At 37.1% G+C, this 14,182-nt stretch overlaps 2 protein-coding genes across 2 annotated transcripts; one reads left to right on the plus strand and one right to left on the minus strand.

Annotated features, from left to right (window-relative positions):
* Positions 1–1,870: 1,870 nt before the first annotated feature.
* Positions 1,871–3,742, plus strand: LOC128215871 (rhodopsin-like). The gene is made up of 3 exons (XM_052922481.1): positions 1,871–2,128; positions 2,352–2,454; positions 3,426–3,742. The coding sequence occupies exons 1-3, from the start codon at positions 1,871–1,873 to the stop codon at positions 3,740–3,742; spliced, it is 678 nt and encodes a 225-aa protein (XP_052778441.1).
* Positions 3,743–4,326: 584 nt separating this feature from the next.
* Positions 4,327–13,221, minus strand: LOC128217990 (xaa-Arg dipeptidase-like). Its single transcript, XM_052925478.1, has 7 exons — positions 12,899–13,221; positions 12,232–12,438; positions 11,861–12,009; positions 11,467–11,609; positions 8,344–8,498; positions 7,421–7,655; positions 4,327–4,565 (listed from the first exon to the last, which is right to left on the minus strand). The coding sequence occupies exons 1-7, from the start codon at positions 13,067–13,069 to the stop codon at positions 4,417–4,419; spliced, it is 1,209 nt and encodes a 402-aa protein (XP_052781438.1). The 5' UTR covers positions 13,070–13,221; the 3' UTR covers positions 4,327–4,416.
* Between the last annotated feature and the right edge of the window lie 961 nt (positions 13,222–14,182).

Below are 14,182 nucleotides of genomic sequence, written 5' to 3' on the forward strand. Positions count from 1 at the left end.
AAGACATACTTAGTCGAGGGATGGGATAACAAGTCGCGGCCAAGACATACTAAGTCGAAGGATCGGATAGCAAGTCGCGGCCAAGACATACTAAGTCGAGGGATCGGATAGCATGTCGCGGCCAGACATACTTAGTCGAAGGATGGTATAACAAGTCGCGGCCAAGAGATACTTAGTCGAGGGATCGGATATCATGTGGCGGCCAAGACATACTTAGTCGAGGGATTGGAAAGCAAGTCGCGGCCAAGACATACTTATTCGAGGGATCGGATAGCATGTCGCGGCCAAAACATACTTAGTCGAGGGATCGGATAGCAAGTCGCGGCCAAGACATACTTAGTCGAGGGATCGGATAGCATGTCGCGACCAAGCCATATTCAGTCGGGGGATAGGATAGGAAATCTCGGCCAAGACATACTTAGTCGAAGGATTTGAAAGCAAGTCGCGGCCAAGACATACTTAGTCGAGGGATGGGATAGGAAGTCGCGGCCAAGACATACTTAGTCGGGGGATAGGATAGCAAGTCGCGGCCAAGACATACTAAGTCGAAGGATGGGAAAGCAAGTCGCGGCCAAGACACATACTTAGTCGGGGGATGGGAAGGCAAGTCGCGGCCAAGACATACTTAGTCGAGGGATGGGATAACAAGTCGCGGCCAAGACATACTTAGTCGGGGGATAGGATAGCAAGTCGCGGCCAAGACATACTAAGTCGAAGGATGGGAAAGAAAGTCGCGGCCAAGACACATACTTAGACGGGGGATGGGATAGGTAGTCGCGGCCAAGACATACTAAGTCGAAGGATGGGAAAGCAAGTTGCGGCCAAGACATACTTAGTCGGGGGATGGGAAAGCAAGTCTCGGCCATGGCATACTTAGTCGAGGGATGAGAGTCAAAGAATGGGAAAGCAAGTCGCGACCAAGACATACAAAGTCGAGAGTACGAGAAAGTAAGTTGTGGCCGCGATAATCTAGTTCGAGAGAACGCGATAGTTAGTCGTGGTCGCGACGATCATAGTCAAGAGAACGAGATAGTTAGTCGTGGCCGGCACAACCCTAGTTGAGATGAACGAGATAGTTAGTCGTTGCCGGCACAACCCTAGTCGAGATGAACGAGATAGTTAGTCGTGGCCGGCACAACCTTAGTCGAGATGCACTTAGTCGAGGGACCGAGATAAGATGTTGTGTCCACGACATTGTAAGTCTTTGGTGCGGGTGCCCATGATATATATATATATACCTATATCTTTATTATGCGTTATTTAACAGGCCAAGCCAAGGTAACAAACAACTTGTTCTAGGAACGAACATGGATCGTAGAAATTCTGGAACAAACGATACCAGGTATAAATTAACACTGTTCACATCCCTGAACAAACTTGCTGTCGACAGTCAATACCGCTGTTATCATTACAGAAAGCCTTATTGACCATTTAAGGAGGATATGTGTTGGGCATAAAGTTTATGAAGCCATCAACAATTCAAAGTTAGATGATGGCGATCAATTTAACAGACAATTCTTCGCAAGTCGTGGATTCTCCACAATGGCTTCATATTTGTTTTGGATCATGGTTGGTTTTAGTATATTGTTTAAGTGTCTTCCTGAATGGGATTTCTGTAATCGTTTTTCTTCGGAAGCGAAAACTTATAACTAATGGAACTGTTTTGATTCTCGCTATTCTGGTGAACAGTTTATTGATGACAGTGTTTGGATATGTGATGCCAATTATCGGCGAGTTTTCGGGACATTTCTTTATACACTTGTCCATGATAGCCTGCCAAATGGAAGCATTCATCGTGTACTTTTTCGGACTTTCATCATTGCTACTTCATTGCATGATCGCGCTGCACAGATACCTTGCCATAAACAGTATGAGTTACAATGTGACGACGACCAGGAAACATCTATTAGTAACTCTGTTAGGGTGTCAAATCGTAAGCTTCATAATTGCCCTTTGTCCCCTGATTGGGTTCGGGTCTTACGGTCTAGAAGCCCATGGCACGAGTTGTGGGCTCGCCTGGGAGGATACCAGCGCCGCAAGTCAGGGCTACCTCGTTTTGATCACTGTCGTCTGCTTCGCGTTGCCACTGGCCATCATTGTCGTCTGCTATTCTCTCATCTTTCGCACGGTAAGATGTAAATAAAGTGTGGGGCTGTTTCATTGTCAACAAATAACATTTTTTAAACGGTTGAAAAAAAGTATATTGCCAAAGTATTATTATGTGTCGTTTAATTCGTTTAATTCGTTTTCGATATATATATATATATATATGGGCTCACTTGATTATTTTTTCGAAGGATTGGAAAAACCGTTCCCATTAAACATTTTTTTATTGAAGTTTGTTGTTGTAGGTGTGGAAAACAAATAAAGGGGTCGGGCCTATGGCCGATTCTACTTCCGTTTACCGCAAAAAGAAGCAGCTGCAGCTGATAAAGTTATCTGTAGCTCTCGTCGGTAGGTGCACTTTTATAATACATTTTTGCATCTATCTTTTAAGGGTGAATTTTAAACCAGATTATTCTGAACTCAATCGGAACACCTCGGCTTTTTATCCATCAAAAACAACCTCGGATGTATATGGACAGTTTACAATGTCAGGATTCTTAACATTTAACTACGCTGCAAGTAGATCGCGTAGTAATTTTAATTTAGTAGTTGAACCTAAGGACTTTTGTCTTATGATTCTTAATTGTCTATGCAAAAATACACTTCCCTGGGCTCCATTAGAACTTGGTAATACAAATTACGAATTAAATCACTACAATTTATAAATATCGTTAAATTACTAATTTTACGAACTACTTTTACAAATGTACTGGCAAAAATCCGAGGCTGTTTTCGAAAGAAAATTTCCGAGGTGTCCAGATTGTACTGCGCTATGCTTCGTTATGTACCGTGGGTGATTATGCTGGGAAATTTTAAAATCATGAATAATTGATGAGGCAGGTTCATTGGTTTCCCAAGGCACCCTTTCCGGAAGTTTGACTTTAACATCATAATGATGGCTTCCCGTAAAATTAGATAAATTCTGACGAAAGCTCATAATGAAATCGGTCCGCCTGTTCAGATTTAACAAGTCGCTTAGACCACTTGCCTGCCTAGACACTTAACAGTGCTGGATTATTGAAGAGTATTTAATCGTAACATACGATTTCATAGGAAGAAGAGTTTTCTCCCCCTGCCTCATGCATATTCATATAAACGAGATTTTGTCAGTCAATTTCCCAACTTGTATGTACTTAGTGTAACTGAAAAAAATATCTTGGTTGCCGACGACGTGAGGAAATATAGAGACAAGGTTTGCTTTATGTGCATTTACAGCGATTAACAACTATAAATTCTAATTTAATAATGGAATGTGCACGACTCAATTGTCTATCAAATCATACATTATAATTCATACATTGCTTTTAATGTTTACTCAGTTGTGTATGTCATATGCTGGACGCCATATGCGATTGTCTCCTTCAACATCACGTTTGGACAACCGGAAGAGATCAACCCAATGATGCCGCGTTTCGCAGCCTGGTTCGCAAAAACGGAAGCAGTTCTCAATCCCATTGTGTACGTACTCATGTCGAAGAGCTTCCGCCACAACATAGAGCATGTCGTCTGCTGCATGGATACGGCAGTCGCACCGACCCGGAATTTGACCACGTTTGCCACGCACGGGCAGAGAATTCAGTCCGAGGTATGCGACTCACAGGTACCCGTTACTGTGGGTATTTCAAGTCGAGAGTAAATAAGTGCAATGTGTATTTTATATTTTTGGTCCAGTTGAACTGTTCTATAATATTTGGGCTTCCAAAAAAACTATATGGTAAAGAATAGGCCCCAAATATCGCAAAGACCGTCAAATCTAAATCTCAATCTCAACTCATTTTACCACAACATGGCATGATCAAAAAGGGTGTATGATTTTCTCTTTTTAATAGCGTATCTTCTCATAGAACGAGTTTTTTTTTTATGAAACATTAACAAAGGTTTTAATTAATATTTTGTTATGTTCTATGAGGGAATGCACTTTTAAAAAGCTGTGTAAAACAATACAAGATTTGACCGTTATATTAAAGGTTAAATGAGATGAAAATCATAAGTGAGATAGATGAGAAATTACTTATATGTATTTTCGTGGTATCGGGGACAGGTAGAATAGGCTACGAAGACAACTTTACCACTGTCCATAATATCAAGAATTTAGATAGCATATATAAGACGTATATAGGATCTCTGGTTGGATAAATATACGCATTCAGTATTTTTTACACAGCCTTACTGATTTGTAAATGTTTATTGTTGAAATTTTGATAAATAATAAAAACTCAATACATATATCGATATAATTGTTCATTCATGCATACAACTGATGTATAAAATAAAACATCCATTTGTGTGACAAAGTGTGTACATATGTTTTCAATTTTCGCCATCTTTTTCCTTCTTCATGCTGTTCTGAAATTCGTCTTGTATTTTCTCCATTAGTCCTTTGTTGAGTAAAACATCCACGCCTGTCATAGCTAGTGTCTTTGCTTGGTAGATTGCGAATGTCTGAGCCTTCGGATTGCCTGGAATAAGAACGCCGACCGTGGTTAAAGTGACACTCTTATTCAAAATCAACACACACACAGACGTATAACAAACACAATTTTTTAGTGATACACCTTTAACTACTTACTAAATAATGCAGTTATGGAAAATATTAATTACTGATAACAAGATTGTAGCCGTGTATTTAATAGCTGAAAACGCAAAAGTATTAAATGATTGGTAAGTGCTAAAAAAATACTGTGATCTACTATCGTCTCATAAGCTTGAATAACCGTGTTTTCTGCACATTTCTTTCAAATTATACTCGGTATCCTTCATGAGTACCATTGTTTTTTATATTTGATTATTATTATTATTGGTATATTAAAACAATCGCATTAAATGTGGTAAATCTTTTTTGGGAGTTAGAGTGCATCTTTAAGAAATCTTGGCATTTATTTTATAACCTCGGTGTTGTATTTTCCAGCTGTATATTTTTCATGCAGTCGGCTAGCACACTGACGTGCATGAATATTGAAATTATAAGCCTATCTATTTGATGCATTTGTTTGTCTATGTTAAACTATAATTCAGAAGTATGGCGGTTGTGATAGAAAGGGTACATAAAACAATTTGCAAGTGGGTTGTAAACGTCAAACGCTCTATAAATCAATATCACTTTTTGGAGAGCTGGGCAGATTTCCATTATATATTGAGCGACAGATTCGTATTATCAAGTCTTTTCACAAGTTATACAACGTAAAAACTTATTGTATTCTCCACGCATCTAATACGGAGCAATGCCGGGAACTTAATGATAATTGACACAGTCTTAACTCAAAGGCGGATCCAAGGTTTTACTTAAGAGGGGGTGGAACTCAGCTTACATTGTTTTTCTGGATTTTTTCAAATATGTAGATACAGTCAAACCTGGTTTGTATATATTTTTAGCTAGACTCAGATTTTCAGATTCTCTGTTAATAAGATTAGGTATGTTCTATTTCAAAGCTTTTAAAACAAGAGACTTGAATATATAAAATCACCCCAAACACATCCTCACATACACTTCCGTTAAAATTAGCTTCAGTTTTTCAATATATTTCACTATTTTGCATAACATGTTTGTAAATTATATATTGCCAAATTATTGAATTTGTTTTTTCATGCATGCAATATTTATATTTGTTTTTGTGTTAATAACGATGAGCTATTTATGCTTAAGTTAAATAAAAATTCTGTTCTTTTCTGTTCTTTAATTATTTTTTTAAGTCTCTCGGCTTTAAACAGGAGCAAGTAATGTGGCACAGTGGTGACATCCGCAACACTTTATTTTTATATATATATTCTCCGCTTTATTTTATATATTCCTATCGCCCTTGGCCAGTATTCAATATTGATTTATCCTTTTCCTTAGACATTCCTTATTGTTTCCATTTAGCCTATTGGTCAGCTAAATATACCGGCCAATCAAAACACTTACTTTCTTATTTTAATTTTAACTTAATTTTAAGTTGCTTATAACATACGGACCATTGTCAGCAAGTATAAGCAATGACAAAAATTGCTTTCCTAAAATACTTTGTGAGATATGCTTTTGGAGCAAGTGACGGACGGAAGCACGTACGGAATGTCGCCAACCATTACCGACGATAACACCACATTTCATTTCTCAGAAAGGGATACAATTGATTGTTATATTACTGAGCGTACTGCTGTAAGTGATTGGTCAAACAAGCAAGGAATTATCATTGGTAAAATCATCTTCAAAGCATGAATCAACACGTTTTCCAACATTAATGTACTTTGAGATTATTTCAATTGGCACTACATACGTCAGCTAGTTTTCATTAACAACTTATCCATATTTATTCTGGACAATAGAAAAGTGAAGAGCTCAAGCTTTACTATTAACACATTATATGACATGGTGAGAATAAAAGGAAATAGCCTCATGATAATGATTTTCATTCAATGTAAAATTCTGACATTTTTTTGCAAAATAATATAATATTATAAATGTATATCATGCATCGGAAACTTATCGAAGCACAGCAGTCAAAAACTTGCTGTGATAATGTTGATTTGTAGAATCCGACCCACTCATGTTATTTAAGGATTAATCGCATTTTTTCTTGCGTTTGTGCTGAACGCAGTAGGGTACGGAAGCAAATTCCATGAAGCGCGCTAGCGCTTCTTGGTCATTTTGCTCGCTTGCCTAAATGCGTTCATACAGCATAAACGCAAGAAACAATGCGATCAATACTTTTATTTACATTAACAAAATATATTCATTGCGATTAAAAATTAGCAGTATCTTTTGCAATTGAGTATATTTTTTTCAAGAAGTGTAACCGACAACATACGTTTGTATAAAAGAATGCTGATTTTTTATCGTCGTTTATCATTGGTAAAATGACAACGCGCTTATCCAATCGTAGCGCAATATTGGAATAAACAATGACCTCACAAGGCCGTGCGTGTTATACAATATGAACGTCAAGTTTGATAGATCTACACAAAAAACTAGGCGAATGTAAATATAATTAGTGCAAGCTCCAATAATCTTAATATTAAATGGAATGCCGGGTGACCGTATATAATTATTGTTTCAATAAAAGGTATTTTCTGTCTGATTACTTATATGTTAAAAATACAGTAAGTGCATTACACATGAATTTATTGTAAGGTAATATTTATTATTTTTTTCAACTGAAAGCAGACGTAAATTGAACTATTTTCTGCTCATAAAACCCTTTCAAATGATACCAAAATTAATGAGGTCATCACGCATCTAAACATGTTCACATATGTATGAGTCGGACACCAAAAGGATAAGGCAAAACTGCCAATTTAAAACATCCGTCACAGTTTGCATAAACATTAATAATCATACCACAGTCTGCTGTGAAATTCCTTGTGTGGTTGACGGCCGTGCCGCCAATGTAAAACATGGGATGGATGGATGGCACCACATGAGAGACGTCCCCCATGTCGGTTGAGCCAGGAGGCGTCCCACTGTCCCAGGGCGCGCTCTCCGTCTGCACGATCGCTAGGTTTCCGGCGTACAGGTCCGCAAGTGTGTTGTTGTGGAGCATGGAGGAGTATTTTGTTATTGTCGATGTCTCGACCTGAGATTTATAAGGACGACATGTTAATGTATAAATGATAGCCGACCCTTTAATACTAATGTACAACGGTCCGCTGTAGGCGCCGGATGTGCGCTCATAGTATATCATTCCGTTATAGACGGAAGTACGTTCATAATACGAATGTTTACTTGGTTGGTAATATGCAAATTATAAAGACCATTGACCCCATAGCTTTAATCAGTCTATTATCTAGTTAACTCATATAATGCATTTTAATTGTACCAATAATTGTCAATGTCATAATGGGATAGATTACACGTGCTACACATTAGTGTTGAAATGACTAACTACGCCCAAAATTATGGTCCAGGAACTAAGCGATATGTTTATATGATGCAAATGTCACGCTTTAAATTAGTACGTAATCAGCCAGATCTTGCTAGAAAATAATAGTACTATAGCATACGTCTCATTGGATGGACAATTAATACAAATCAAGAAAAGGCCTCGTTGAGATATACCACAACACAGGTTACATTTGAGCGTATATTTTCAAAAGTCTTCATGTTTCTGCAATTATTAAACCTTTGAAAAATTCTTACTGCAAAACAGTCACCAAATCATTGAAAATAGAAATTAGGTTAGTCCATTTACTATATTGGAATGAGGAATTTTGTGGATCTGTATTGATATAAATAGGCCATATTAATCAGATGGTTTAACATACCGTACAACCAGTAACAAGAGCGCCAGACTGGACAATATTCATAATCTTCCCTCTGAGTGTGTTCATCTCCGGGTCAGTGGGTGTCCGAATAGCGATGTGCAGCTTGGTCCGCTCCGGAATGACGTTCACCTTCACACCTCCCTCTAGTATCACACCTGCAGGGGGAAGTAAACTTGTCCAATTAGGCTATAAGTAATATAAGAGGCAGAGGCCCGTCCTGCCAACCCAAAATGCCCAAACTCATTTAGCTGCTGGCATTCACAAAGACGGCATAGGTCGGAAAATAGAAATAATCCCATTTTAAGTCATTCCATCAGTTGCGAGGAGGTTCCGGGCTCATTATGAAACAAACTGGTAATTCAAGTATAAAGCAATAGAACGCATAAAAATATGTAATCGATATAATCTCACCAACGTTTTACTAGCCAGAAGGGTTGCAACGTTATATTGCAATGGAAACCATTTTTGACGGTTCATAGATGGGCAAAAGGGTTATGTTTATGGTCCATGTATCTTGAGATTGCGCTAAAGGCTTAAATCAATTGATTGTGCTTTCGTTGTCTCGTCCATAGAAATTATACAGTGTACACCAATTGTACCTACGTTATGCCGTCAATAGAAATTATACATAGTACACCAAGTGTATGTCAGTTAACCCGTACATAGATAATATACATTATTATACCTCACTTTTGTCTACAATGGTAAAATCCCATTACCCGAAAAAAAGAGATATTTTGACTGTCAAAAACATTTGGTACATTTTTGACACGTGACCAAGCGAAAATTCACTGTCAGGTCATGTGACCGCAGTGACATTTTGAATGTCATATAAGAGCAAATAACTGCTTCAATATTTTAGCTAAATCATGACGTGATTGCCTCCCTTATACACATACAGTAGTGACGTCACTATTCAATGTGTACACAAACACATCAGATGACATAAAATTAACGGTGGAATTTTGTTCCAGATATTATAATAAATAATTATTTTATTATGCTATATTGTTTATCTTGTTAAACTTGTTTTATTAAATGAAATAAAAACATTTCAAAACTTTTTTAAGTACTTAATCTTGTTCGGTATAATAAAATAAATATCATATGGCATATGATATTTATATAGTGTACACCTATTGTGCGTCAGTTAACCCGTCCATAGATAATATACATTGTACACCAATTGTGCGAACGTTATGCCGTCCATAGATAATATACAGTGTACACCTAGTGTACGTCAGTTATCCCGTCTATAAATAATATACAGTGTACACCTATTGTACGTACGTTATCCCGTCCATAGGTAATATACAGTATACACCAATTGTGCGTCAGTTATCCCGTAAATAGATAATATACAGTGTAAATTTATTTTGCGTCAGTTATCCCGTCCATAGATAATATACAGTGTACACCAATTGAGTGTACGTTATCCCGTCCATAGATGATATACAGTGTACAACTATTGTACGTACGTTATCCCGTCCATAGATAATATACAGTGTACACCTATTGTACGTACGTTATTCCGTCCATAGATAATATACAGTGTACACCTATTGTGCGTCAGTCATCTCGTCCATATATAATATACAGTGTACACCAATTGTACATACGTTATCCCGTCCATAGATAATATACAGTGTACACCAATTGTACGTACGTTATTCCGTCCATAGATAATATACAGTGTACACCTATTGTACGTCAGTTATTCCGTCGATAGATAATATACAGTGTACACACCAGATGTACGTCAGTTATTCCGTCCATAGATAATATACAGTCTACACCTATTTTACGTACGTTATCCCGTCCATAGATAATATACAGTGTACACATATTGTACGTACGTTATCCAGTCCATAGATAATATACAGTTTACACCAGAGGTACGTCAATTATTCCGTCCATAGATAATATAGTGTACACCTATTGTACGTACGTTACCCCTTCCATAGATAATATACAGTGTACACCTATTGTACGTACGTTATCCCGTCCATAGGTAATATACAGTATACACCAATTGTGCGTCAGTTATCCCGTAAATAGATAATATACAGTGTAAATTTATTTTGCGTCAGTTATCCCGTCCATAGATAATATACAGTGTACACCAATTGAGTGTACGTTATCCCGTCCATAGATAATATACAGTGTACAACTATTGTACGTACGTTATCCCGTCCATAGATAATATACAGTGTACACCTATTGTACGTACGTTATTCCGTCCATAGATAATATACAGTGTACACCTATTGTGCGTCAGTCATCTCGTCCATATATAATATACAGTGTACACCAATTGTACATACGTTATCCCGTCCATAGATAATATACAGTGTACACCAATTGTACGTACGTTATTCCGTCCATAGATAATATACAGTGTACACCTATTGTACGTCAGTTATTCCGTCGATAGATAATATACAGTGTACACACCAGATGTACGTCAGTTATTCCGTCCATAGATAATATACAGTCTACACCTATTGTACGTACGTTATCCCGTCCATAGATAATATACAGTGTACACATATTGTACGTACGTTATCCAGTCCATAGATAATATACAGTTTACACCAGAGGTACGTCAATTATTCCGTCCATAGATAATATAGTGTACACCTATTGTACGTACGTTACCCCTTCCATAGATAATATACAGTGTACACCTATTGTACGTCAGTTATTCCGTCCATAGATAATATACAGTACGTTATCCAGTCCATAGATAATATACAGTGTACATCTGTTGTACGTACGTAATCCAGTCCATAGATAATATAAAGTGTACACCTATTGTACGTACGCTATCCAGTTCATAGATAATATACAGTGTACACCTATTGTACGTACGTTATCCAGTCCATAGATAATATACAGTGTACACAAATTGTACGTACGTTATCCCGTCCATAGATAATAAACAGTGTGTACATGCATATAAATGATGTTGGGGTATTTCAAATTTGTATTTCTTTAAATCAACTTACATCTTGTCTTTGCATGGTCATAGCGAAATCATAAAATACTTGGAGTAAAATAATCTTTATAACGATTCATGTTATTAAATGATTCGTTTCCGTTCCGTTGTGGTACCGTGCTTACAGTGTATTCTCCAGTCCGGTTTGCACTGTTGTCGGAGACAGGAAATTCCCTGGTAGCACGTGACAGCAGCGTCCAGAGCGTTGATGCCTTCCCAGGGGTAGCCGGCCGCGTGAGACGCCCTACCCATGTACACCGCCTCGATTCTGAAATGGGCGTATAGTAACACTTGATATGACTTGACTAAAATAATTTTGGCAAAACACGGGTAAAGAAACTGACATTTTTTTTCCACTGATCTGCGAGGTGTTCTCATGTTCGTACATCTATTGACAATATTATAAATGATTTGGCCTTTAAAAAATTATATTTATACACGTCTACTTAAATAGGTTAACGTTGTACTTCACTACATGTATCTGTATTTAATTTACAACTTTAATACTGAAACACGCACATTTCAACAGCTAAGGCATTCGGTTTAATGCCGTTGACGGGAAACGGATGTGACATCATAGCCACGTCTACCTCAGAAAACGCTCCTGCGTCAATCATCTTCACCTTGCCCCCACCCCCTTCCTCCGCCGGGGTCCCCAGAACAGTCACCTGATGAAGTGCATCAATATTTTTTTTTAAAAACCCACCGAATTTATGAAATTAGGAAACTGAAAAAACACATGCAAACTAAATGGTAGTGTATCGTTTTTAATATACTTGTATTTACAGGATCATGCTGTTTCCCGTGCCAGGATAACAAGACAAACTAAGTAAAATATCATTCATATATCTAATGTAGGATTTTTAATGCTGTAACAGTCGTTGACATGCCTGTCCAAGAGGTTTTCCAGCGGCCTTCATGGCGGCCATGAGTCCCAACCCCGCTCCCACTCCAACTTCTGCTATAAGATTGTGTCCGCACGCGTGGCCTATTTCCGGTAGCGCGTCATACTCGCTGATGAAGGTCACGTTAGGGCCGTCCGCGCGTGATCCGTACGTCGCTTTGAACGCCGTCTCCAGCTTGTACGAACGCTCCGTCTACAATAATGTTAGACAATTATTATTATTGGGTTAAAATGATTGAAAAAAAATGTTAACAGCATGCCAATCCCAATTTCGTTAATTCGCCATTAATCTTTTTACATTTTCAAACACAGAGTTGACTGCATATTAAAAGTTCCTTTAAAGATGCACTTTTACTCCCAAATACGATTTTCCATTATAAATAATAATTGTTTTAATATTCCAAAAAGGATGAATAAATGTCAACAACAATGTTTCTTATGAAGGATACCGGGTTTAATTTCATTGAATGTTTTTGCGCTTTCTGCTGTTAAATACACGGATACAATCTTGCTATCAGTAATTAATATTTTCCATAAATGCATTATTTAGTAAATAGTTAAAGGTGTATCACTCACAATAGATATTTGTTGTACATGTGTATGTGTTAACTTTAATTAAGAGTGTCAAGTTAAAAATGGTTCATATCAGGTACCTGAAATTCATTGTTTTCCAAATAATTTGTCAACACTCTGTGCGCATGTTTTTCCTCAAAATTGAGTTCCGGATGTTTCCAGATGTCGGCACTCAAGTCTGCTAGGTCAGCGGCCGCCGCGTCTATTGCGTCACAAGCCGCCTTCTTCAAGATGTCCACCAGCTCCGACATGACTTCCAGTTAACGATGTAAATCCCTAGAGTCACGCAGTGTTTAGTTTAATGCTTGTGCTCGTCCTAATTACAATAAATAACATATGCTGATCATTAGAGCTGTATGTGAGAGTGAATACATCCGCCAAATGAAACACAGCATGCATCTATATTTATATACATACCCACAGTTGTTTACGATTAACAATGTTCTAGTTTCTGTTTGAAATGATATTAACTTTAATCGGTCAAGATATTATTTAAAGCGGCGACTCGTATGACCTTAAAATGATATCTCGTCTGTAATGCACGTCTTCATAACGACAATTGAAAATGCGAGTGTATAATTTATTTTTATATAGGGAAGTGGGTGGGGTTTTGTAACATGTTTTGTGTGTGTGTGTGTGTGTGTGTGTGTGCGTGCGTGCGTGCGTGCGTGCGTGCGTGTGTTGACCTTTTAATTTCCCTGTACATTTATGGTATGCGTGGTTCGGGGCACACCAAACCGGGAACATACCTCACATAATTTTTCATAAATATAGGGAATTTTCTACATACAAGTGTATTAAATTTCCAATTATATCAATATGATATATCCAGATGTTAAAACATGTATGACATAACTAACAAGGTGAACACACATATAATTATATGTAAAAATATATAATATTAATAAACAAAGAAAAGAAGTGAAAAGGTAAATAAAATAAAATATATAAAACAGTATGTTCTTGTACAAAGTCTATCAATTTTAACAGTTTTTAAAAAAATCTTCAGCAAGTTTTAAACTACTCTTTAACCCAATAAAGGATGGTCGTATTTTTCTTCTTTTACAGAGATTTCATAACTAAGTATAATATATTAAATTGAATTTTTACAAAAAATGCCTGGCAATTTAATGGTTAAAATTCATTTAGGGCAGATAAAAAATCTTTAACACAGTTGATTAAGGTTTGAACAATCTCACTATTCCAGAATATATGAATCAAAGTTTCCTCTTCCAACTAACAGAATGTACATCATCTATCACTAACAATATTAATTTTCAACAAAAGTGAGTTTGTAGCTAAAATCCTATGTATAATTCTTGTTTGAAACGATCGAATATATGTATAACTTGTAATACTTAATA

This window comes from Mya arenaria, chromosome 14, assembly GCF_026914265.1.
Source record: "Mya arenaria isolate MELC-2E11 chromosome 14, ASM2691426v1".
NCBI lineage: Eukaryota > Metazoa > Mollusca > Bivalvia > Myida > Myidae > Mya > Mya arenaria.

What these genes read in the sequence shown, in the direction of transcription:
- LOC128215871 (XM_052922481.1), top strand. Translation starts at nt 1,871, where the DNA reads ATGAGTTACAATGTGACGACGACCAGGAAACATCTATTAGTAACTCTG. An exon ending in ATTCTCTCATCTTTCGCACG is followed by an intron (nt 2,129 to 2,351) that starts GTAAGATGTAAA and finishes TTGTTGTTGTAG; the next exon opens with GTGTGGAAAACAAATAAAGG. An exon ending in GTTATCTGTAGCTCTCGTCG is followed by an intron (nt 2,455 to 3,425) that starts GTAGGTGCACTT and finishes ATGTTTACTCAG; the next exon opens with TTGTGTATGTCATATGCTGG.
- LOC128217990 (XM_052925478.1), bottom strand. Translation starts at nt 13,069, where the DNA reads ATGTCGGAGCTGGTGGACATCTTGAAGAAGGCGGCTTGTGACGCAATA. An exon ending in TGGAAAACAATGAATTTCAG is followed by an intron (nt 12,439 to 12,898) that starts GTACCTGATATG and finishes ACATTATTGTAG; the next exon opens with ACGGAGCGTTCGTACAAGCT. An exon ending in GAATTTCACAGCAGACTGTG is followed by an intron (nt 4,566 to 7,420) that starts GTATGATTATTA and finishes TTCTTATTCCAG; the next exon opens with GCAATCCGAAGGCTCAGACA.